General features: G+C 48.0%; 1 protein-coding gene across 5 annotated transcripts in view; it reads right to left on the reverse strand.

Annotated features, from left to right (window-relative positions):
* CSMD2 (CUB and Sushi multiple domains 2) overlaps positions 1-25,643 on the reverse strand; it is a 600,037-nt gene that overhangs the window by 224,263 nt on the left and 350,131 nt on the right. For 3 of the 5 annotated variants that reach the window (XM_037010709.2, XM_073233612.1, XM_073233615.1), the window contains exon 13: positions 14,039-14,221. The exons of the other annotated variants lie outside the window; for them this stretch is intronic. In XM_037010709.2, coding sequence (XP_036866604.2) covers positions 14,039-14,221 — 183 coding nt within the window. The remainder of the gene's footprint in view (positions 1-14,038; positions 14,222-25,643) is intronic. 5 annotated transcript variants of the gene reach the window in all.

A 25,643-nucleotide genomic window follows, 5' to 3' on the forward strand; every position in this document is an offset into this window, starting at 1 on the left:
CATGAAGTTGGAGCCCTTGTAATTGGAATTAAGTGTCTTATAAAAGAGGCTCCAGAGAGATCCCTAGTCCCTTTCTGCCATGTGAGGATACAAGAAGTCTGTGACCCAGAAGAGGGTCCTCAGCTGGCTGTGCTGGCACCTTGATCTCAGACTTCCAGCCTCTAGAATGTGAGCAGTAAGTTTCCACTGTTTATAACTATTTCTACCTATTTTGTATAGCAGCCAGAATGGACTAAGGCAGAGCCTAAGCACCTTGGCTACAACTCCACCAACCTAAGGGCCATATAATGAAACCCCAAGTGTCTTCCAAAACAGAGCCTGTCCTACCCCAACTATGTTGGCTTTGTCTATATAATAACACCAGTACTAATATGATTAATAACTATAACAAAAATAGGAAACCAGTGCTAAAAATTTGCCATATGATTAGCAATGGAGATACAACAGTGAACAAGACATTTACAGTTCTGCCCTCAGAGAATTTATAGTCTAGTGAGGGTACCCAGCAATCAACAATGAAAATAAGCACAGCTTGCTGTGGTAGGTTGTATTATTTGTTCACAATCATTTGTTCTCTCCCTGTTCTTGATATGCTGCCTGTAGACAGAGCCCTCTTGCCTATCCCATTGATTTTGGACTTGACCTTGTGACTATCTTTATCTGTGGAATATGAGCGGACATGAGACAGGCAGTAGCTTTCAGTGGCTTGGGTGGTTTCCTCATTCAATCCCTTCAAGCTTTTGCCTTCTGCCGTGAGAACAGAATGCCCTACATACTGGTCCCTCAGCCTGGGTCCCAGAATGAAAGGCTCTGTAGAAGCTAGCTGAGCCCTGTAGAGCTGTAACTGACCTACATCCCTCATGGGATATGGATGAGAAATAAATGTGTGTTGATGGAATCCACTGAGATTTTTGAACTGTTGACACTACAGCAAAAGTTGACTAATACACTTATGAAAAGGGATATGAAGAAATCAGAAAGTGGAGGATTGAGCTTGTGGATAAGGTGGTTAGGAAAGGCCCCTCTGGGGAGGTGACAAACAAGGAGCAATGAGAAGGATCCAGCTTCCTGAGGAATATCCAACACGGTGAACTGCAAGTGCAAAGGCACTGAGGTAGGAAAGAGTTCAAAGTGTCTTGGGATCTGGAAGAGGACCAGTGAGTCTGGTGTCTATGGAATGAGAGAAGAAGTAGGAAGGTGTCAGGTACCTAGAGCCTCATAGACTTTTGGCTCAGCATACAAGACTTTTGGCTCAGCATACAAGACTTTTGGCCTTAGCAACCAAAGCATTCAGCTGAGGACCAATCCCCTTCTTGGCATAAAGTCTGTTGGGTCATGGCTACAGTGGTCACATAATATATTGCCCAAACTGGGACACTTTTGAGAATGAAAGATGGTAATATTTAATTATCTTAGGACAAAAGATGTAAACTGGGACTGTCCCAAGCAAATATGAATGCGTGGTCACCCCAGTCATGGTCCTTGTATTTCTCTTTATCCTAAGGGAGTAGCTTCTGACTCAAGCTCCTCATGTACAATCCAATCCCTTTCTGGAATTGTACTCTTGACCTGAAGATCTCTGGTGGTGTCTGACAAATGCTAAGTTCTTGCCTCCCAGGACTGGACCCTGCTCCCTGTACCCACTTAGAGGTTGGCTCAGCTCGTATCAGCACAATGCCACCCCTGTCCAACCTCTGGGAATTACCGACTGCCTGGAATTACTGTCAAGTCATGATTGATTTTGCTGGACCTCTGGAACGATGCCCACCCAGACCATTCCTGGTGCTTGCCCTAGCCTTTACCTTTAGACCCTCTTGAGATGCTCAGAATCCTTGCCAAGGCCAGGCTCTGAACTGGGATCTGTGTCCTCCTGAGCTACTGGCTGAGGCTGTCCTGTCACTGGCTCCCAGGACAATCTGGTTCCTTATGGAACAAAGCAAGAAAAGACCCACTGTGCACTCCTGGGAAGAAACTGAGTTCACGTTCCTAGGGCTCAGCTTTTACCTGAAAACAGACTATAAATTCTTTGGAAAATATACCAAACCACCATACTAAAGTGGGAAGAAATGTGATTCCTGAAAAATTTGAATTTGCCTGTTGTTTTTCACGTCCTAGCAGTGCACCTATGTTTGGGTGTGGGGTGTACTGTACTTCATGGAATTTGTTTCCATATGTATAAAAATTGGACTAATAACTTCTAAATCACACTTCTGTTGTGAAGATTCATTGTGAGGAAGCTTCTGAAGGCTCTGAGTACAGCCCTGTACCTAGGCACAAGGGAGGTATAAATCAATTTTTGTTGAATTTGAGACAAGAGGCATTTCTTTGCTGCTGACGGCTGAGTGTTCACACATGATTCAGGCTCTGTGTATCTCCGAGTCTCAACCAGCCTACTAAGGCTGCAAGAAAGGTCTCTCCCCGCTCTTCCCCAAGCATAGCCCATTCTTGACCAAGCCGACTCCACATCAAAAGGTTTGCTCTCTGACTCTCAGTCCTTCTTCTCTTTAGTGAATGAGTAGGCAACTCCAAGTCCAGAAGATTCTGACAAAACTCATCTGCAGGAAAGACTTGCTTGCTAACTGTGACTTGGTGTCACCTTCTATGGGAAGACCAGCTTATGAAAGGAGATGTATTCTATACACTACAAGGAAGTTCCTGGTGCTGAAGAGCTCTCTGCTTGAGTGTTGGATATTCTGTCACTCTTGAGTTTTTTCTGGAATTCTGAGGAGCTGTGCCATGTAGGGTGAGTAATGGGTGCCCTGGTGACCCTACCTTTCTTGAGCACCAAGCAAAGTCTTCTCAAAAGCGCTTCTCACTATGAGGCCCCACAGCTGCCCGTGCCCAGCGCCCAGGATCCCTCTCCTTGCCACAGGAGCAGGTCTCAGTCAGCTGTTGAGGTTAGCTTTGGCTGTTCTTATTAACTGGTTAGCCAGACACAGGTATCAGCTGAGGAGAAAGGCAGGTTGGTGTAACATGGCCCCAGAGCCCAAGCCTTCCATTAGCTCAGGGGAATTCAAGAAAGGGTGTAGACCACATCTTCCAAGAGCCCAGATGGAGCTCCAGGACTGCAGGTCCAGGCCACGGGGTCTTGAAGGCCCTCACAGCCTGTCCTCCTCGCCTGGGCCCCTGAACTCTGTCCAAGAGGCCTCACCATCTTTTCTGTTTCAGCAGAGCATTTTTGCTCGGGACTAGAACCAGCCATGGTCCTGGCCATCCCAAGCCATACCTCGGACCACCAGCCACTGAAGACTGAAGAAGAACACTTAGTGGCTGCTCACCAGGATCACAAGGAAATAGGTTTGGATTTTCCTGTAGGGGAATCCATGATAGGCCAGGGGAGTGTACAGTCCTTAAAGAGCTACCTACAAGCGCACAGGGGAGTGTTACCTGACTCCCAGACCAGGATGGGAGTCGATCAGGTAGCCTCAGGCAGCAGCCCCATTCCTGAGTCCATCTCTCCTAGAAAGCCACACCCTGGAAAAACTGAGTGGTGCCTCCCCAGGAACTGCAGACCCAAGGACACCCGCAGCACCCAGGGCTCATGGCGATTTACAGAAGACCAAGTGAGATGACAAATTCATAGAATGGGTGAGGGTACTGGTAGAGCTTCAAGCCCAGCTCCTGAGGCAGCCACTGGGAAAACAGAGCCTGAGAGGTGAAACTCTGTGCCCCCCGCTGGCTCTCTGCGTGAGCCATGGCAGAGCACAGCGGAGAAGGCACCGCCTATGGCAAGGCCACAGGGACACACTTGGCATACACATCACTTGAAAATTTTACAGAGAGAAAAGAACCTGTTCGCTCTTATCCCAAAGCTGAAGTGAGACTGGCAGACAGATGCCATTCCCCACAAGCACAGGTCACAGCCCAGGACTGGCATTCTGAAGCTTGGTCAGTATTTCCCAACCCTCATCCAGGACTCTTAGCCACAGGAGTATAGCATTTGGACTGGGCCCTGTGTTTGCAGTTTGGTCCTGGACGGACTCCTGGTTGACCTGGGCTGAAATTTTGCCTGTGCTATGATCCATAGAGAATTCTGGCAGACTCACGGCAGGAGCATACATGCCACCACCTACATCATAGCCCCATGCCTCAAGAGGCTGCCATCTGGTCAGGGGGCCGAACCCTTCAGGAATGACCTAAAACTGCCCTGCAAACAACTGGCAGTAGGTATTTCACATTAGTGGTTCACAGATATGGCCTAGCATTTAGATCTCCTATTAAAAATTCAGAACTGCAATTCCTGGGCCCCATCCCAGACCTGCCAAATCAGAATTTTTGGGGATGAAGCCAGGATTCTGTATTTTAAAAGCCTTTGGGTGAGTCTAATGATGCGCTGGTTTATGGTCCATCTTAGACTAGGTAGGGCCACCAAAGATACCTTAGTCCCCCATAAAATAGCTGTCTATTTTAAAAATAAAGGTAAGAAGCCAAGTTTATGAACACATTGGTCTGGCAGAGAAAGTACTGACTCTTCTTTCTTGGACATGCTGGCAGCTTGCTTTGCAAACCACCCCTTCATCCAGTCTTTGCCTGATCAGACCCTGCTTAGATAGGCTGAAGCCTTTATTCCATATGCTCAGTTCTCGCAGCCAGATCCTGAGCCGGGCCAACCAAGGCTGAGAGTCGTGAGAAGCGCCATCCTTCAACCCAGCATGGTAAGGCCAGTGTGCGGCTCCAGAGTGTCGGCACTGGTGGGCTGTGAGGAGCCCAGCACACCCGTGGACCCGTGGAGTTTCAGGCCCCTCCTGTCCTGCCGCCCCTGCCCCACATGTGTGCCCCAGCCCAGGGACTGGGCTGCTTGGTCCTTATGTCTCTCTCCTGTCTCTGCTGTGAGTAAAGCCCTTTTGGAAACAGCAGACTCTTGCTAGCACAGAGATGCCCCACAGGGGCAGACCCGATTCCCCTGGAGTGAAGACCTGATTCCCCCAGAAGCTGCCACCCCCATGAAGGATCTGCCTATTTAAGGATAAAGGTAACAAGTGATGTGTGACCCACACTGGCCTGGTAGGATAAGTGTTGACTCTACTTCCTAGGACATACTGACTGGAAAGGCTAACAGCCACGTTTGTGAGCCATCCCTTCATCCAGGGGCAGTTCTCCCAGCCCCAGCCTCCCTCAACTCCGGCTTACCCTTCCCAGACTGCCCCTGTGGTACCGGCATGCTTCACAGCCATGATTACAGTGTCTGTCTCTGAGTGCAGGAGCAGACACCAGCCCTCCCCACCTCCTGCCACTGTCAGGACTTTTCTGTTCAAGGAAATGACCCCTTTGGCTCCCTGGGGGTCCTTCTGCAGAGCAGGTGCCCTGTGGCTGTGCACATCACTAGCACAGCGAGACCACAGGTCTTCCGTGTCCAGGTGCTTAAGGACTAGGTAACAAAGGAAAGGGGCCCTGGAACTGCACATGCTGGTCTTTAATTTCCAGGAATTGCCCTGACATACAAATTTGGATCAAAGCAATCCCCAGGTTCCTCACTTCCCTCCTGGGGCCACCTGTGGGTTAGAGGGACCTTTAAAGATGCCTAGAGAAACGAGAATGTTACATCAGCACAAGATGCTCACACAGCCCTCATTATGGCCCTTGCCCCCAGTCATGAGCTGTGCCCAGGAATATTATCCCCTGTACCGAGGCTGATGCTTTCAACCCTCAGCTGATCCCAATTTTGGCTCCAAACATTTGAAAAAAGCAATTTCCAAGGACTCCAGCTACTGCAAACATATTCTCTGGGCCAAAGGAAAGTTGTGCTGGTCCTGGATAATCTGGGAGTATGTATTTACAGGCAATGCCAGGGTTTGGCCACAGAGAGGAGGGAAAACAGGACCAGCTTCACCTGTGCACAGGGCACTGAGGGTGAGGTGGGGGGGGGAGTGAAAGAGTACCTGCCTATTTAAAAATAAAGTGGCAAGTGATGTATGTGACCTATATGAAGACAGCCACAAAGCTGTTATATTTAGAAAAATGGAAGTAGATGAACAAAAAGAAGGATATGCCACGTTTCTGGATAGGAAGGCTGTGTGTTATAAAAACGCCTGTTCTTCTCAAGTTAATTTATGGTTTAATAGGAGTACACATACAAAATCCCAACGGGATTTTTTTTTTTTTAGCTCTGATAAGATGATTCTAAAATTAATCTGGAACAACAAACAGATGAGAATAACAATGAATGCTTCTGAAAGAAAAAATAATTAAGGGAGGAAGGAGTAGTTTCCAGCTCTGCCAGATATTAGAACATATTATAAAACAACAATTAAGATTATTCAAAACCGGTGCTAAGATAGAAAGAGAGGCAGAACCAAGTGGTGACTCAGGAAATAGACTTAACTCCGTTTGAGGATTCAGTATGATAAAGCCGTTCATTTCCCTCAAATCAAAAGGGAAATGAATTACTTAATAAGTTATGTTGGAAAACTGCATAATAGTTTGGACACTATTATATAGTCATCCAAATAAACTCCAGATGGATTAACGATTGTTATTAAAAAAAAAAATTAAATTACTGATAAATAACCCAAAATAGAACAAACTGTTTCTCAGATCTGTGACAGAATGATAACTTTGTCAGCTTTGAAAAGAAATCACAAATATTGAGAGATTTGTCTATATAAAAATGTAAAACAACTGTAGAAGGCAAAATAACAAAAAATAAAAAAGGAAGGGGGGAAATGAGATTGGGAAAAAACATATGTATTAAATACCACAAAGAGTTTTTGCCCAAAATACAGAAAGAGCGCCTTGAAATTGGAAAGGAAAATACCATACAACACCCTTGTAGCCACGCATCAGTACAGACCATTATAACACAGGGATTGCAAATAGCAAATGCTCCTTGTCCTTGCTAGACAGGCTGGACCTAGGCCTCTGGAGAAAAAGCCAGCCGGAGTCTCTGTCCAGGGTCCTGTGATGTAAGTCCTGACACCGCTTGCATACCTCCTGCCCCTCCGGGTCCATGCCTCTGGCCCATGGGTACTCAGCAGTCTCTCTCTAGACCCTAGGCCCATGGACCCACCTCCCTTCTTTCACTCACATACATTCGGCAACAGCCAGCCCCCTTAGGAACCATTGCAAAGGAAGGACCAGAGTGGCAGTGCATGTGCGTGTACACGTGCATGTGTACGTGTTTGTCAGTGTATCCACCGAGCATCCCCCTTTTGCACAGACCCAAAGCCCATGGTTTCTTTAGAACCCAGTGTGCTGCTCTCCCCTTGTCCAATGCAGGCCGACCCTGTGCTCCCATCTTTCCGGCCCAGCTCTTCTAACTGATGATATAAGCTACGGTCTATGAGAAGAAGGGTTCTGGTCCCCCTGTTTGGCACTCACTATAATACCTGCCCCCTCCAAGGAATACACATCACACAGAAGAACGAATCTGCACCGGGTAGATACGAATCGCATCTGTATCACCAATGCTTTCCGTTGAAACGCTAAATTTTGAACCACAAGAGCCTACTCTAATTTACATAATTATGTCTATCTTCACATTAGAGTGAGCTCTTTGAGGTCAAGGACTAGGCCCAATTCATCTCTGTATTCGCAGTACTTACAACATTTGCCACTTCACAGAAGTCGACAAGGGTGTGCTGTAGGGACATATTCAACTTCTACCTATTAAATTAGCAATTTTTAAAAGGCCACACAAATACTTGAGGTTTAGTGATGCCGATAAAGGTTATAAGTGATGTATGTGACCTACATGAAGAAAACCACAAAATTGTTATATTTAGAAAAGTAAAAGGAGGTGAGCAGGGAAGGCTGCATGTTATGTGAACCTTATTCTTCACCATAAAGCTTTTGTTTTTCATATTACGAACTGACACAGCAGTTTGGGGGAAGCAATGTAAGTGCATGTACCAAGAATTATAAAAATGTTCATGCCCTGGCCCATAAACCTCACTACTGGGAAGTTATCCTAAGGAAATAATTTAAGAGAAGAAAAAAAAAGTCGTATGTATGAGGATGTTCATTACAGCACTGTATTAAATAACTGAAGATAATTGGCTAACTCATGGCCTATTCACTCAGAACGTTCCAAAGATATTAAGAATTTTAACTATGAAAGACACATAGCAACATGGCAAGATGTGCAACATAATATGAACTTTAAGACACAGTGTGCAAGATGGTATGTTCACTTTGATTAAAACCACATGAAATATGTGTGTACATGGGTAAGAATCAGAAAAGAATGGCCAAAGTTGAAATTCATTTTGGTTGAAGGAGGTGAAATTAAGAGCACTTTATTTACTTAAGATTTTAAATTTACTTAAGATTTCACAATACTAGAATCCACAAAAATCCTGTGTTGCGTACTGACCCTCAAGCTGCAGATACTTCTTGAAAGTGTTATAGCACATTATATAGGATTTGGCACTAAGAGGTCACCCCTTCAACCTGAGCAAGATCATCGCCAGAGGTCCTCTAGTTTAGAATTTGACCCAAAATAGCCATACCCTCTCATGCAGCTGACTCTGTATATAGTAGGTGCTCAATAAATCAAAGCTGGATGGATAAACCAATACACAGAATGAGCAAAGTAAAGATCAGGTAAAGGTTCTGACACTGGCATATTGCATACTGGCATAGTTCCAATAAGGGTCAATGATCCAGCTTTCATGAATTTAATGCTCCTCAATCTCTGTTACTTCATGGGAGTAACTCAGCCAACAGTTTGCTTCTGTACTTTGGCCTAGTAATTGTCCAAGGCTTCTTTATCCTTCCTGCTGCTCTTTCCTGTCCTCCACCCACTAGATGCCAGTAGCACACACATGCCTCTCCCACTGCCAGCTGAGACAACCAAAAATGTCTCCAGACAGACGACCACCTTGGATTCTGGGAATCCGGTGAAATGGAGACAGCAAAGGATTTGCAGTAGGAACCCACTCTGTCAATTAACACTTCAGATTCCAGCCCTTCCCTTAATGGTTCTATAACCTCTGAACTTAGTTACCTTGACTCCTTGAACTTTGTTTTCCTCGGTAAAATGAGAGAATAAATACCCCATAAAGTTGTAGAAAAGATTCCTATCTTCCCAGTAACATAAAACATTGAATATCAGCGCCCTCCCTTGCTCCATGCCTTCTCACTGTCCTGTTGCTGCAGACTTTCAGCACAGCCTCACTTAAAATGCAAATGCACAGATTTCTCCATATTTAGAATTTGACAAGATCAGGTTATCCTAGACTGGTGGTTCCTAGTCTTGGGTGGTTCGTCTACCAAGGGACGTTGGGCAACGTCTGGAGACATTTTTGGTTGTCACAACTGGCAGCGGGGAGGCATGTGTGTGATACTGGAATCTAGTGGGTAGAGGACAGGGAACATTCTACAATGCACAGGACAGCCCCTGACAAAAGACTAATGTGGTCCAAGCTGTCAGTAGTCTGAGGTTGAGAATCCTGGTGATCCTATGAACCAATCCGCTTCTTTGTCCAGAAACATGTGCATATATATGTGTGTCCAGAGTGGGGTAGGTGGAGGTTTCGGGGAGGAGCTTGGGGGGAAGGGACAAGAGGGTGCTAGGAGAGGACCATTTCCCACAGCATCTCATGTGGCAGACCCTCCTTTATCTCCCAATGCTTCAAGGTCCAGCCCAAGCCCTGCATCCTTGGTGACATTTTCCTTGAGTTCCCAAGGACCCACTTCTCCCTCCCCTGGTCTCAGGGTTTGGCTGCTGATTGGTAACTTGCACTGTATACATCCCCGCAGGCCCTGCCTTCATATTTCACACATATGCCATATACATCAGGAACTGAGCAATTAGGACTCACACCTTCTCCTGGGGGTTCACAAAATGGGGCAGGGAAGCTTGCATTTGTGCCTTCCTGGCTTATCTCTGGAGAAGGCTGTTTTGAAATTTCTTTTGAAATGGGTTGCTAATGGACTGATAATTGGTTTCCAGGCTTCCTTATGAAGTGTGAAGTGTTCTGCTAGCCTGTCAACAAAGTATCAAGTATTGTGCAAACCACCACTGGAGTTATTTGTATCTTCTTTCCCTTTGTATCTCTCAGTTGTGAATGAATAACTGGACATGGTCAGTCCTGTGGGAAAAGTGCTCTGTTCTTTTGCAAGGAAGGAGGTGAAACAAGCAGAGCCTTCTGGGAAGGTGAAGAATATTGCCTCCTGGCTGGACCTTTCTAACCAGGATACCAGATTGAGCACACTTCCTAAAGGCAGGGACTGAAGAGCTCTGAACCCAGGGCATGGTGCTTGGCACAGGGAAGACACTTAGTAAATACTTTTGAATGGATGGAAAGTGGCGCTCTTTGTAAATGATTTTGAGCAGTGATCCCTGGAGATGCGAATTAAACCAAGGAGGGGCAGAGAGTAACAGGACAGAAGCTGGCTCCATCTTTCCTTTCAAAATGCTTTTCACTGTGAGAAACAGCATTTTTAAAACCTAGATGTAAAGAGAGCATCTATGAGCTTCTACCAGTGTAAGGGCAGCTCAAAAGCAAACGAAATGATTCTGAAGTCCCTGCTTGCTACAGAAAATGTTTTGAAACATGAAGGAAAGAGTGTGTTTGTATAGTCTCGGCAGGGCAATTCCCCCATAAAGGGTTGTTTGAAGAAATTGTTTCAAGAAAAGAACAATGCACCACTTTGCTCTTCTTTGGACAATTGTTCAGAGGAATTTGAGCCACCAAAATATTTCCCTTCTAAATCCTAAGAAGGAAAAACAGTATCGTTTACTAACTATTATATGAATATGTATTGTGACTAATGTGTGATAAAATTTATACTGAGGCTGATTTTGGCCAGAGGAGCTTTTTCTATGTACATTTGTGACCACTTTATCAAACACAGAGATTGACTGTACTATTTTTACATTTTTATAGATGTTGCCCCTTTTTTTAATGATCAAACACTATGATGTATCTGCTCTGGGGTCAGAAGCAAAACAGCAAAGTTTAATATTATTCTTCCATGAAAGTATGACCTGCTCTGAAAATGATCTGCTTTAAGGAAATGGGTTCCAAGCACTCATTGTGGAAAAGGTGAGGGAGTTCATGTCACAGTTGTTGTGTTCTTCAAATATGATCATAGAGCCTTGAATTTTGGGAGCCAGAATGGACTGCCACCCTACTGGATAGATTAGTAAACCAAAACCCAGAGACAAGAGGCCCTGGCCACAGTCAGGAAGCTGAGCTAGGACTAAAAAGCAAATCTCCAGATTTTGAATCCAAAGCTATTTCAGTGCACCAGGACCTTCTTACTACGATTCTCCCCCCCACCCCACCCCCCCTGCCACCACCAATAGGCTGTGAGCTCCCTGAGGGCAAAGCCCGGAACCTATGGCAGCAGAGTTTAGGGGCCAGGTACTCAGCAGAGAGCTGACAGAGGGCTGTCCCTGGCCTTCGTGAAATAACAATGGGAGGAATTTAGCAAAGGAATTGCACATTGTTAGGTGTGCAAATGCATGGCTTTTTTGCCAGCTGGCTCTCTCTGGGCTTCTCCACCGAATCCAGCATCCCTGAGACTCAAGCTGTGTTCTATTACACCCAATGACCAGAAAAACCAGAATTTGGTGGGAGTTGTCTTGGAGATGCCATTCCCTGTATCTCAGAATCATCCAGAAGAAATGCCATACTGGCCCCCTGGAGAGCCTGCCTCACAGTTTTCTCATCAGTTGGCCTCAGGCTCCACTTCCTTATTGTAAGCCACAGAGAGAAGCACTCCATACCTGCCGGATCAGCTCTGCCCTTGTCTCTTCTCAGCTCCTGTAAGCAGTGCACAGCTCACTGGAGGCTGCCAGCCTCACTCCTAGAAATGAAGGGCCTGCTGAGCAGCATTTCATGGTCCTCTGCCTTTACTGAAGATTCTAGAAGGATTTCCTAAAACACCCTTAAGAACCAAAGGGTCAAGTTCTTGGAGGTGTAGGGGCTGAGGGCAGGCTGCCCCCAAATGTGCCATTCCAGCATGCAGATTGTTTCAAGCTGAAATCGAGCCAAAGGCCTAGGAAGAAACTTTGACCTTCACCCTAACTGCCTAAAAGGAACTTAGATAGAGGACCTGCATGCTGGGAAGAGGGCTCACAACATAGATAACTACATCCCAATATGTACTAGGAGTGGTAGACAGGGAGGAATTTAGCAAAGTCTGTTAAAATTCCTCTCTGTGTGCCATTGCTCTGAAAGACCCAGCAAAGATTTGTTTACAAAACATTGACTCTTTCATAGTTGTGTGAATTATTTTCCTTCCCTTTGACATCTCAGCCCCTTACCCCTTTCTCCTTAATTCAGGATGACATACATTTTGCCTGTCTCTGGAATGTCATGTCCATGTCAACACACCATACTTACAAAATTAACGTTGATTTTCTCCTATTAATCTGTCTCATATCAATTTAATTCTTAGACCAGCTAGAAGAACCTTGAAGAGTAGAGGAAACTTTTTGCTCCCCAACAGAAGACTCACTGACAATTCCCCAGGTAGCATCCTGCTGCTTGCTTCTCTCGGCTGAGAGGGAAGAGAACGTAACACTGTTTCTATGTAGCTGGCTGGCTCTGCTACCCACTTCATTCCAACCAGCTCTCTGCCCCAGAGGCTCGACCCTCTTCCAGTTCTCCCTGCCTTGTTCCACCTAGATGAATTTCAGAGATGAAGTACCCATGGTACCTGGACTTTGACAGTCTGTACCTCTGCCCTCGGAGACCCTGTCTCTGACCTGCCCTGAAGAGCTCTACTGCATCAACCCACTTGGGCCTGGGTTTGGTCTCTACAACTGTCAGTCTCTTTATTCCTGCTTGCCCTGAGCTGCTGCCTACCAATCTTCCCTGCCTCTCCAGGTTCCACTGGCTCTCAGTGTTAGTTCTACAAGGCTAACACTGTCAGGCACTGTATTCTAACCATACTGGCTGCAGAGATGCTAGAGGAAATTTTCCTCTACTCTTCATGCAATTTAATTTTTTTCAAAAGGGTGATTTGTTTAATGTGTACCTAAGAGTGATTTGATCTTCAAACTTCTGTAAGAATTTTTACATAAACTTATAAGTGATCAGAAGCATTTTGCCAACCAAAGCGATTTTTTTTTTTGTTTGAAAAGTATGATCACCATGATATGGCCAAACCCACCAACTCATATGCCAAACTCTCAGTCATCACTGATATTTCCTGATAGTCTCCCAGGCCATTCTCTCCCCCAGCTCCAAGGGCCCACCATCTCTAGAATGCAGCACTCAGAGGCCTTCAGAAGGCCATTGAGGTAGAAGGAAGGATCAGAGGGTCAAGCAGTCTGCCCTTCCCTGAGAGAAGCAGATTGAAAGAGATGAAGGAGGTGTGTTGGCGAAGGTTAGGAAGAAAAGAGATAACAGCAGAGAAGCTGGATCTTTGATTTCTCAATGGAGACCAAGCCTACCCCTGTGCTACACACAGCCCCCTCACACTTGCCAGTCCCGATGGAACCCAAAGTATTATTTGCATTGGAAAGTATGGTCATACCATCCCAGAGGAAGTAAAAAGGCCTTCCTTGTCATCACATACAACAGAGCCCTCAAATCCAACCGCTTCTTCTGAAAAGATCAACAATCCAAAGACAGCTTGATCTCCATCCCTCCCTAAATCCAATTCCAGAGAAACGAATTTGAGGAAACTTCTTAGATCCTGGCAAGGTCATGGTTTCCCACAGCACCCAGAGGCTGGTACAGGGTCTACAGTCTTATCAATTTGCCATTCCCTTCCACCCTGGCTTGATGTGTACGGGGTCACTGGTGACAACAAGGGTGAGGAGGAAATGTCTGGGCCTGAGCCTGGTGGGCCAAGCCCCAGTGGCCTCTCCCTTGCTCTCCAAGGTCACCATGGAAGGTAAGACAGCATTGAAGAAGGCCCCCCACATGTCGAGAGCAATTGTTCTCAGTGCGATAGTCTATGTTACTGCCGGAAATGAGGACTGGGCCTGCAATGCTACAAGGAATAGAAGAAACCAACCAGAGTGAAGCTATTGTTATGACCTGTGGGGTTCCCAAGATGGGGCCCCTGGATCAGCTAGGAAGAGGGTCCCCTGCCTCCTGGCAAAAACCCCAAGGTGGTCTCCTCCCTGCTCACTTACACACGCAGCCTGGCTTCTTAGCCGACCACTGGTTATTCTTTTGGCACGTGATTGCCTTCTGCCCCACCAGTTCAAAGGCAGGTTGGCACTCAAACTTGAGTGTATCACCGTGGTGGAACCGGGAGCCTTCCCTCCAGCCATAGGCAGGTATGCCCGGATCCCCGCAGCTGCCCTGCTCGATCTCTGAAAGACAGAAGAGAAGAGAACCGACAAAAGGTGACTTCGTACCTCTTTCAGAGCTGGAGGCCCATATCACATGCTCTGCTGTCCTTGCCACAAGTCAGTGCTCAGAGCGACAGAGGTAGGGCCTTTAGTGAGAAATCCTGCAGTGTCCTGTTTAAACTGCATTCTAGGAGGCTTGCCAGCAAACGCCTGAGATTCTGTCCCCACATAAGTTCTCTAGGTGCTCAGATATTTGCATTCAGGGAAGGTGGGTTTTTCTTGGTGAAATCCCTGTCCCAGGAGCAGATAAACCCCAAAGTTTGGAGACTTCATTACTGAACTTGACTGTACCTTCCCTGCTGATGTCAGCTGATAGATGCTAAGCGTAGTCCCGCTCCTGAGCAGCAAAGGCAAGCCCTAGACGAGAAGGCAGCTGCTTTGCTTTTGGCCTTTCCCCAGAAAGGGCCTAAAAGTCAATCAAAGTGCCTGCTGGATAGGGAAGCATATGCACAGAGAGTTTTTAATTTGATTTCAGATGGTAGCAGGTAAAATGAAACAAATGACTCATTAAGTGTGCCTTTAAAGTTCCTTTGGTTCAACCCTGCTGAGTCATTCATGGGGTGGGTTCCCTGAGAGGGCTTGGGGGCCTGGACTCCGGCATAGGCATAGCGGGCTAACTGTGTCTCAGCAGTCAGTCAGGACCCAGATGCTTCAGGAAGGAGTCCATCCAGGCCAACAGCCCTGTGCGCTGTGAGGGGAAGGGCAGGGCCGAGGGGAGGTGGGGGAGCTCTGTTCCAGGGCAGAAGGCCTCCTGCGGGGAAGACTGAGAATAATAAATGGAGTGATAGCTATGGCGGGACAGTGAGCGGGACGGTTAGGGTCCTGTGACTTGGAAAAGAGGGGTCTGGAGGGATTAGGGAAGTGTTCTGGACACCTTCACAGACTGTCAGAACAAAGGGACCCTGCCTTTGCTGCAGACACCATTACGGGCTGCCAGGAGGCACTCTCCCCAGACCTGCTGCCACCCTAACAGGGATAACTCAACACGGCTTTCTTACCCCAGCTGTCGGGCTTCTGTGGGCTGAGCAGGCTAGCCCCCCGCACTGCCTTATAGGGGGGCTCTTGGCCATCACATCACCTTCACAGTACCCCAGCAACCAGGGCCTTCAGCCTTCTGTGGAGAGCTGGTAGAACAAGGCATTCTTTGGCTGGGATTTTGGGTGTGTGTGTGTGAGACTTCAGTCAAACTGCAGGGTCCTCAAGTGTGGGGGAAAGGTGGGGGTCTGCATGACCACACACCAAGTCTGAGGACCCAGCAGGTCAGCTTCCCGCCTCTCATCTCTCTTTGGCCTCACCCTCCACACACACAGCTGAGAGCACAACTAACTCATCCTCTGAAGTTGGCTGTTCTCATGCCAGGGTTGCAGGAGGGGATGCACTGTGGCATTTCTGGGAAGGTGACCCCTATGCTCCAGGGTATCTGAGGGAAAGGAGGGACTCCCGTGACAAGTCAATCTGGAGAAGCAAGCAGCGAGGCCCTCCTTCCAGGTGTCCCCAGACATGCTCTCTGGGATGCAAGGCCCTGGCAAGCACCGCCACTGCAGGCATTCGGAGACTTGAGGAAAGTTACCCAGCGTTTGAAGGCAGAGCTGATCCTACTACCCAGGGCAAGACCCAGATTTAAGGCTTCCTATTGAAGATCACCATCCTGTAGAAGATATATGTGGGGTACAGTTCCCTATGTCCCAGCCCACAGCAGTTAGTCTGAGGGTAAAATCAGCTCAAGAGAATGAGTGTTTCTAGTGGGAAGAAGGAACCAGGCCAGACCTCCCCATTGTGTAAGCAGGCCCTTCCCACATGCCTGCACCCATCCAGTTTTGCCTGACGTCAGTGTGATCAGAACATACAATGAGCACCTACTGTGTGCCAGTGCCTGCACTGGACACTTAAGGTCTGGGTAAGGGCTCTGTTCGTAAGGATTGAACAGTTTCATCATGATACAGGTGTTTATCACACAGGGTGATTTATGCTAATGGAAGCCTTTGGAAGGAGTACCTAACACAAGCTTGGCGCGGGCTGTTGGAAAAAGGGTACAGGGGATGAGGCACAAACTTTCAGCAGAAAATTTTAGGGGACACCAGACACTCAGCCACCAAGACAAATAATATCTAAGTGCAATATCTTTTTAGAAAATCAAAAGTAATGCATATAAATCAAACCTAAAATGGAGGAAAAACACCAGAATATAAAGCAAAGACCAGATCTGACGCAGCATTTGCACATCTTGTCTCATTTGTCTCATTCTGGTCCTGGCCATCAGAGCCTGTCATTGTCATTTAAAATGTTGACTTTTTTATCATGGATATTTTGAATTAATCTTGATTTTAAAAAATGCATTGAAATAGCATTTCACTTAATTATTAAGTATTTTGACACCTCTTTTAAAACTGATGCCTAAGGTAAGTACCTCTCTCTCCTCAGCCCAGTCCCAGACTTGGCATCAGAGAAGGCTTCCTGGAGAAGGTGATATCTAAACTGAGGCCTTAAGGAGCCAACAGGTGAAAGGAGTGAGTGGGATTCACTGCAGCATTATTTACAGCAGCCAAGACATAGAAGCAACCTAAGTGTCTGTTGAAAGATACGTGAATTAGAGACAATGTGGTGTGCATATACAATGGAATATTATTTGGCCATCAAAAAGTCGGAAATCCTGCCATTTGTGACAACATGGATGAACCGTGAAGGCATTATGTTAAGTAAATAAGTCAGACTGAGAAAGACAAGACATATGACCTCACTTATATGTGGAATCTATAGAAACAGAACAGAGAAAGTGGAGGAAATGGGGACATTTCAGTCAAAGGGTATGAAGTTCCAGTTATTAGATGAGTAAGTCCTGGGGATGTAATGAACAGCATGGTGACTACAGTTAGCAATACTGTATTCTATATTTGAAAGGTGCTAAGAGAGCAGATCTTAAAAGTTCTCAACACACACATACAAACTGTAAGGTGAGGAGACAGGTGTGTCAACTAACCTTATGGTAGCAATCATTTCACAGTATACACAGATATCAAATCATCATGATGTCTTATACACTGTTATATGTCAATTACATTTCAATAAAGCTGGAAAAAAAGAGAAAGGAATAAGTGGGAGGAAGGGAGAGGAAGGGCCCTTTAGGTGGGGAAGAGCCCATGCAAAGTCTCAGAGGGAAGACTATTTGTAGGGCTGCAATGAGAGCAATGATCATACTAATTGCTATTATTATAACCAACTATTTGTTATATAACTAATAACTCCAGTGCCGACTATGTGCTGGCAGCTACTGTGAGTACTTCATATACACTGACTCAAATTATCCTTATAGCAACCCTGTGAGCAAGGTATGACTACTAAAGTAAAGAAAACTGAGGCACAGAGAGGTCATGTAACTATCCAAGGTCACAGGGCTAGGAAATGATGGATCTGATATTCAGCCTTGGGTTGCATGGTCCCAGGGCTCTTACCTCCATGCCACATTGCTTTTCTACACATGCAAGTACTTTCTGCAAGGTGATTCAGAGATGAGGCTGGAAACAGTATATGGGGCCAATCCATGGAAAGACACATGTACACTGCTAGCAAGTTTTTAGCATTTCATATTGAGCATTTTAGAACATCATCCTGACTGCTGCCTGGAGAAGGATCTGGGGATAGCAGTTCTGGAGGCAGGGAGATGATTCATGCATTCAGCAAACATCTGAATGTGAGTCACTGTCCTGGGCACTGGGGTGCGATATAGAACAAAGCAGACACAAGCTCTGCCTCCATGGAGCTTCCACTCTGGTTGGAGGCTCACAGTAATCTGGGGTATGTTTTGATGGCATCCTGGACTAGGCACAGGCAGAGGGGATTGAGAGAGGTAGAAAGACTGGGGAGGTCTAAAGAAGGAAGAAGCCACAGGCCATACTGAGAGTGAGGCTATAGGGCATAAAGGAGGAGGGGGGATCTACAATGACTGCAGGGTTTGGCCTGGGCGCCTCCGTGTGCTTTTACTGACACAAGGGAGCAGGGCAGATCTGGAGGGTCATCAGTAGGGCAGGCTGAGTTTGGAGGTGGCTGTGGCACCTTCAAATGAACATAGCTAGCAGAAAGTGGCTCCATGGGTCTTAAGGTCAGGAGAAAGTCTGGTCTAGAAATACAGAATTTGGGAGTCAGCTCATCAGTGGTAAAAGAAGCCTTAAGAAGGATGAGACTACCCAAGGAGAGCGAGAAAAGATGTTTGTCAGTCCCAGACAAAACAATTAGGAACACCGTGGGGACCAGCAGAGTGCTAGACCAAAATCCTGGGAGAGTGGGGTCACAGAAGTTTAGAGAAGAATGCATTTCAAGAGGAATATCAATAGCATCAAAAGTTTAGACAGGACTGTAAAGCAGATTAGTAAAAGGAGGCCACTGTGTGTGCCAGCAGGAATACACTGAGCGCAGTGATGGGTCAACAGCTAATGGGAGGAGAGGGAGATGATACAGGAAGAGTAGGGCTGTTCAAGGAGGCTTTCTTGGAAGTGAAGGAACAGAAGTTAGGGGGTAGCTCATGAGAACCATGGCCTTGATGGAGGCAGCCTGAACATATTTTTAAGATCAGAGAAATTTGAGTATATTTAAATGCTAGGGGAGAAGAGAGGGAGAGATTAAATGGTTAACTGGAGAAATGGAGAAGAGAGAGATGTGGGATGAAAGCAGGAGCCAGAGAAGGCAGGAGGCACGGGAGGCGGAGCGCCCTGGGGGACTAGCCTCAGAGACCAGGAAGCTCTCCTCCCCTGGTCATAGGCGGGAAGAGGGAGGAGGTGATCACAGTGAGCTTCCAGGTAGCATGGCGAAGGTTGAAGGAGCTCCTGCAATGACACAGGCTCCATTTTCTAAGGCTAGGAGGAGGTAATGGTCTTTGCTGAAGGTGAGGGACCAGTCACGGGTTAGGGGACTGGACACTGACAAGAATGTCTGAGGAGAGGAAGGAGAGGAAATCACGGCTAGATGTGTTGCCGTGTACCTGTGGGGCCCACAGAGGGTGAAGACGACTCATTTACAGGAGGCACCGCACAACAGGGCTGTGGGACTTGTTGCAGACGCCCTCTGTAACTTGGTTCATGCAGAAGTGGAGAAAGGGGCAGCAGGGTTGATTGAGGGGTGGGGTTGAGTTTGGAGAAATAGAAAGACAGTGAGGCAGAGGAAATAGTTAAATGGATGGCAAAAGTGTCATCTTAGAGGCTTAGGCTAAAGGAGGAAAGAGCAGGAGGGGATGGAGGAATTGAGAGGTCAGGGGACGGATGACGAGTAGAACGGGGAGCAGGGAGTGGAAGAGCTCAGGGCACACAGGGTCCAGAGCAGGATGGGTGAAGGTAAGATGTCAGAGGTGCTGGAGAACAAGGTCAGTTGGAGCCAGCGTGGGGTGCGCTGTGAGGAAGGGAGGCAGGGCGACGGCAGGACTGGGAGCAGAGAGGAAGAGACGGATGCCATTGGTAGGGGTGCGGTGGGGAAGTGGCAGAGGAGCACATAGTCCAAGGCCACAGGAGAAGGGGTTGGCACACAGTGGAATGGCACTGTAGAGTGGGCACATGAGACCACCTCTCAAATGTGAAGTTCATGGGGACATGAGCTGCTAGCACTGGACTGGGCTACAAGGTAGTGGTGACATCAAGAGGAAGTCAGGTTCAAGTGCACTTGACAAAGAGGTCGGAGGCGCTGGGAAGGGGACATGTAGAACACAGAACAAGAAGGGGTGGAGGGGAAAGGAAGAACAGTGCAGGGTGGTCTGAGGGTTCAGAAGCTTCCAGGAAGGCAGGGGGTACCAGTAGCTGGCTCTGTCCCTTGGAAGCCCTTGTGCTGCTCTGGGACTTCCCTCCAAGCCCAGTGCCAACCCCTGCTGGGGACACAGGGACCAGGGTACCCTGCCTTCCTGCAGGGGGATCCCTGTGCTCCACTGCCCTGCCTGGAAGGCACTTGACCTTGCCTCTACTGGCCGGGTTACAGACCAAGTCTGTAAACTGATAAACCAAACTTTGACTTGGGGAAAGTCATGCATGCAATTTTCTATTACCTGGCTTAATATAATTCCATTCCATAAGGGTTTATCACTCTCTTCTTTTGCCTGCCAATAGCAAGTGGGGTAATATGAGAATGAGGGCTTCAAAGATGCCCCAGAACCGTCCTGACTGCTGGGCCCTGCTGCTCAGTGTGCTTGCTTGTCCCTGTCTTCTGCAATCAGCCTTATCGTCTTCTCCCCAGGTTTTCCAATTACTGATACCAAATAGGAGTCCTCTTTTATAACAATGTCCACACAGAAGAAACTGCATCCTGCGTCTCTACACATTCGCTATCTGATGTGTGCCGAGGGGGCAGTGTCTCTTGGAAGAACAGGGGGCGTCCAAGTGGGGCCACAACCCACTGCGTTTCCAGATGGGGGGGACTTCATCTGTTCCCTCCTTTAGTCCCTGTCCCCTCAGCCTGGGCTGCAGCTCCCTCTCCTCCTGCATCTCACATGGCCACGCCCTCACACTGCAGACTGTAGCTTAAGGAGTCACCGCCTCCAGGATGTTTTCCTTGACTGTGCATCTTAGATTTTTCTTGTGGCACCCTATTCTTGTCCTTCTTGGCACTCACTGCCCTTTGTAAGTATTAATCTATTCTATTCATTTTATTTAGTTACTGTTTTCCAGACACTGGGGGTAGAGCAGTGGGAAAAGGGGGCAAAAATCTCTGCCTTCATGGGCTGCCTGCTTGTTGGGCATCAGGGACAGACAGATTCACTGACTCAGCCCCCCTGCTCTGTGCTGGCTGCCAGTTGGCCCTCCTTTTCTGTCTCCCCACCCACCAGAATGTAAGCCCTAAGAAGGCAGGTGTAGGCCATGCACGGTTGGTCACTGCCCAGCACCAGCACAGTGGTGGAAACACAGAGAGCACCCTGTCCAAGGCATGAGTTCAGCTAAAATTCATTATGCGGAAACTGTGCCAAGTGCCATACTCAGCACTGAAGATACAGAGCTGCCCGGCCTGCGGCCCCTGCCCTTGGAAAGCTCATAGTGGAGTGGGTATAGAAATAATTACAACATAGATGATGGGGATGAGTGGAGAGGCAGGTGCCTGACCACACACCGTCTGCGAGAGCAGAGGAGGCAGTCAGCTTCAGGCTGGGGAGCTGGGGAGGCTTCGCGGAGGCTGCCCATGCCAGACCCCTGGGCATCAGCCTGGATTCTGTCTACCCCTCCTTGCCTGCAGCCCTCATTAATGCCCCCGTGTTGACTCCTCCTCCCAAACGTCCCAGCTCCCTCTGCTCCCCATCCCTTCTCTCACTGCCCTGGTCCACCCTTCAAGATCTCTCACCTGGGTGGTGGGGCATGAGGCAAGGGCAGGTCCCCTGCCTCTTCCTTCTGTACTCCGCAAGGCAGGGCAAGATCGCTCAGAAATAAAATCCAGTCCTTACCGTCCCTGCTCATCAATTCTTTCACGGCTTCCTAAAATCCACAGATTAAAATCCTAACGCCTTGGCATGGCGGGGTCTTTACCGACTCCGACTCCCACCCCTGCCCCGCCCCCGCCCCCCACCAACCTTGTGATTTACATATCACAAAACTGGGTGGCCTGTGGGGGTGCAGAACGGTGTGAAAGCCTGTTGTTGGAAAGTCCTGGACCTAAATACTGGCTCTGAAAATAAGTCACAGACCTTGGGCGCACTTCTTTCTCACTCTGCGCCCTTGTTTTGTCGTCTGTAAAGTGGAAATGGTAATAATAATAATGCCCACAGTCCAAGGTTGTTTTGAGGATTTAGTGAGTTTCTGTAACAGACAATTGCCCAAGTGTCTGGCACGTGGCACAGGACCAGTAACCATGCGTTTCCTCACTGTTGTTCACTGTCCTGCTGGCAGCGCGCAGCCGGCTCTCACAGGGCTCTAGCTTGGCACCTGCCGTCCTTCTGTCCTGATTGAACACCCACTGCTTGTCTGCCAAACAAATCAGCATCTTAAAGTGTCAGCTCAAGTGCATCCCAATCTGGGATTTGCCCAGGCAGAATGGGGCTCTTTCTCTCTTACTTCTAGCCCCTTTGGGCAATTTTCTGTTATGGCTGCAGTGCTGCAGTTTGGAGGCATCCTGTTACATGGGAAGTTTCTTGAGGACCAACACAGTGTTCTTGAAACATCTATATTCCCAGCTTCTAGTAGAGTGCAAGGCACAGAGGAGACACTCAGCAACTGCTCAAGGAAAGATGAGGTGCCAGTGGAGGGAAGGATGGAAGGGAAGATGCAGGAAAGGAGAAACGGAGGAGGACACCGTCTGAGGAGCAGCTGGAAGTTCAATGCAGCAGGAAGTGGTGGTAAAGGGAGATGAGGGCTGAGAGATGGTCTGAGGGATGCCATGGAGAGCCTGGTTCAATGGCTGATGAGTAAGTAGTTTGCACTTTACGGTATAGGTTGTGAGCTCCTCGAAGCCCGGGGTCCCATCCCTTCTGCTCTTTGTATCCCCAGAATGAAGCAGTGTCATGTGCACACTGAGAACTCCAGGCCCATTGTTCAACAGCACAAACTCCTGTCTAGTGAGCAGGACATCTTTGGTGCTTAGAACCACCCCTGGGCTTTCCTTATAACTGTTTCCCACTCCAGTTTTCTGCTTCTGATGATGGGAGAAGCACAGGAGCTCTTAAGAGACATGGTGCGTCACTATGTCTGTCTCCGGGTTTTTGTGCCTCTCCCTCTGCACATGGTTTTCACAAATGGGCTGTAGGTGTGGGAGGATGAAATGGGTGGCCTTCCTCCTTTCCAGTGTCCCTGTGTAGCACCATCACAGGGCTGTCACAGTCTTAGGGGGGTGGGGGTGGGGGAAACGGGAGTGAATACGGACATGCAGAGCCCCTAGGTTGCCCTGAGCTGTCTGTGTGAGCCCCAAACTGGAGCTCACCATTTACAAAAACCCATGTATTTACAGAGTGTATCTCACTGACAAATTACATCCTCCTGCCGAAAACATTTTTGTTCAGTACCGTGATGCCAGTTTATTGCAGACTGATGCTGTGTTAGCAGCCTGCCAGATTTTAATGGTGCAGCATCCTCTGCTATTTGCCACCCCCGCCCCCAAGGGCCAGGACAGACTTAGGCATAGCGTCCTGCGCTTTCCCAGAGGGCGCAATGCTGCCTGTATCTAGGTACTCTCTAGCTCTCGGTGCCTGAGAAGGCTTTAAGGGTGCCATGGAAACTCAGTGAGTATCTTAGGAACATGCCTGGTATTATTCCTGGCCGAGGTTGGACAGTTTGGGCCCCTCAGCATATGAGGATAACACAAGAAGCAGACTTGAGCTGAAAATGGCCACGTGCTCAATATTCTGACAGGAGGGAAGGCACAGTCTGGAAAGGCATGGGGTCAATGATGCTGGTCTTCTGCCCTTGGCCTTCTTTCTAGTCCAACTCCAACACCGCTGCATCCCGAAGGCTCACCTGTGTCCACCACCAGTTACATTCTAGAGAAGAAGATGTAAGCGCTGCCAGCAGAGGGCTAGTCTTGGTCACCTTCCCCCGAACCTGCTCTCAGACTTTCTTTCTGTGCATGTGTTAGCTGCAACCATGTGCACATGTCAGCTTCTCCAGGTCAACCTGTTCTTTCTGTCAGGGATGTCTCACCAACTTCTTTTTATCCTTCATGCAAGTCTCAGTTTCAGACACTGGCTCCTCCAGGAAGCCTGCCCTGATGCCCTCAAATAAGGTTAGTTGCTTCTCTTTAGTATTTTCCCATCTTTCTGCACTTCCTCAACTCTATAGTGATGACAGACTGTGACTTAGGACAAGGCACAGAGTGTCTTTTATCCTTGTAGCCCCAATGTCCTGAACAGTATCTGCAACATGCAACTGGGATTTCAAGTACTGAATACACAGATGACTCCATTTCCAACATACATCCTCTGGACTGCTGGGCATCCCTTCTGCATAATCTCTACTTCCCTGCTCCTCCATACTTTCAGGGTCAGGGTCCCAGGTCTGTCCTCCCCTGGGCCAGACTCCCAGATTTAGCATCAGGCTGCCAGATTCCAGGCTCTGAGTCAGGAAGCCAGGAGACTCCCAGATTGATACGAAAACTTGTTAGCAAGTTGTGTGTAATTTTATAATGTTTCTGGTAAGTGCTAATTGCCTGTTCCTTAAATATTTCTTATTCTACTGGGAAGCAAAGCAATTGGATCTGTGAATGCACTTCCTGCAGCTGGCTGGCCCCCATGAAGGGGCCTGAGTTTCCAGGCTGCACAGCACTCAGATACTGATGGAGCCTGAGCCTCCTTCCCCACCCTGACCTGGGATTGTGACAAGCAGAACTGGAAGAGTTTCTGGAAAATAAATACCCCGATAGTCCCACCCAGGGGCTCACACTTTTTTAATGAGAGGGGAGGGGTGATACTGTGGTACCATCTGCCTGCCCCAAGGAAGCTTCTCTCTCTCCCTGAACTGGGGCAGAGGGGGCACTGATGATGGTGGGACCAGGGATGCTAGGGAGGTCTCTGAGCTAACTGCCTCATGCCATCTGTGGGACATCGCATTCCAAGTGACCCTCCCATCACAGAGCCAAAATGTCTATCCCGTACAGAATTCCCTAGGAGCCAGATAAAAGGAGGACTAGGATGGGGATGGAGGTCATCCTGAAGCTTTGGGCCATTGGTGCAGGTGAGGAGGTGAGTTGCTTGCCTGAGGAAGCAGGATGGGTGCAGGCTTGTCCTGAGTGTTCACTAAATGCCAGGCCCTATGGTGGGGCTCTGTTACACTGAGTCCTCACAAGACCTCCGTGAGACAAACATTCATCAGCCCCTCTTCACAGATGAAAAAACACTGCTCAGAGATGTGGAGGGACAGGCTGAAGATCACATACAGGGTCCCTGGCTGAACTTGATTATAAATTGGGTTTGTTTGACCCCAAAGCCCATGGGGACAATGAGGCTTGCATGGGCTCTTGGCATCTGAGCATTTGGAAGCAGTGCAATGGGCCCAGAGGGACCTGGGAGGTTGCTGAGGAGGGATGCTTGTCCGTGCTGACATAAAAAGCCATTACAAGTTAATTCTGTAAGTTTTCCTAAGCACATATCATGTGCCAGGCACTGGGCAAGGCCCTGTAGGACTGGGGAGAGTCATACACTGGAATTCTGCCTAGAATGGTCTGGGAAGTTCTTAAATGGAGAGCTTTGGATGCCATGTGGATGACTGTGCTTTATCCTAAAAGCACTGAGAAGCTGACATGAAAGTTTTTACACAGGAGAGCACTGTGCCAGATCTGGATTCTGAGAAGATCACTGCTGAGTGGCAGATGGGTGGGACGCCAGGTAGCAGGACTGTGAAGGCGATGAGGGCCTCAGGCCTGGCAACAGCAGATGAGCTGGGTGCTGTGGTGGGGAACCATCGGAACCTGGGCACCAAGTTGGAGGTGGGAGAGGGAGAAA

This window comes from Manis javanica, chromosome 4 (genome assembly GCF_040802235.1).
Source record: "Manis javanica isolate MJ-LG chromosome 4, MJ_LKY, whole genome shotgun sequence".
Lineage (NCBI taxonomy): Eukaryota > Metazoa > Chordata > Mammalia > Pholidota > Manidae > Manis > Manis javanica.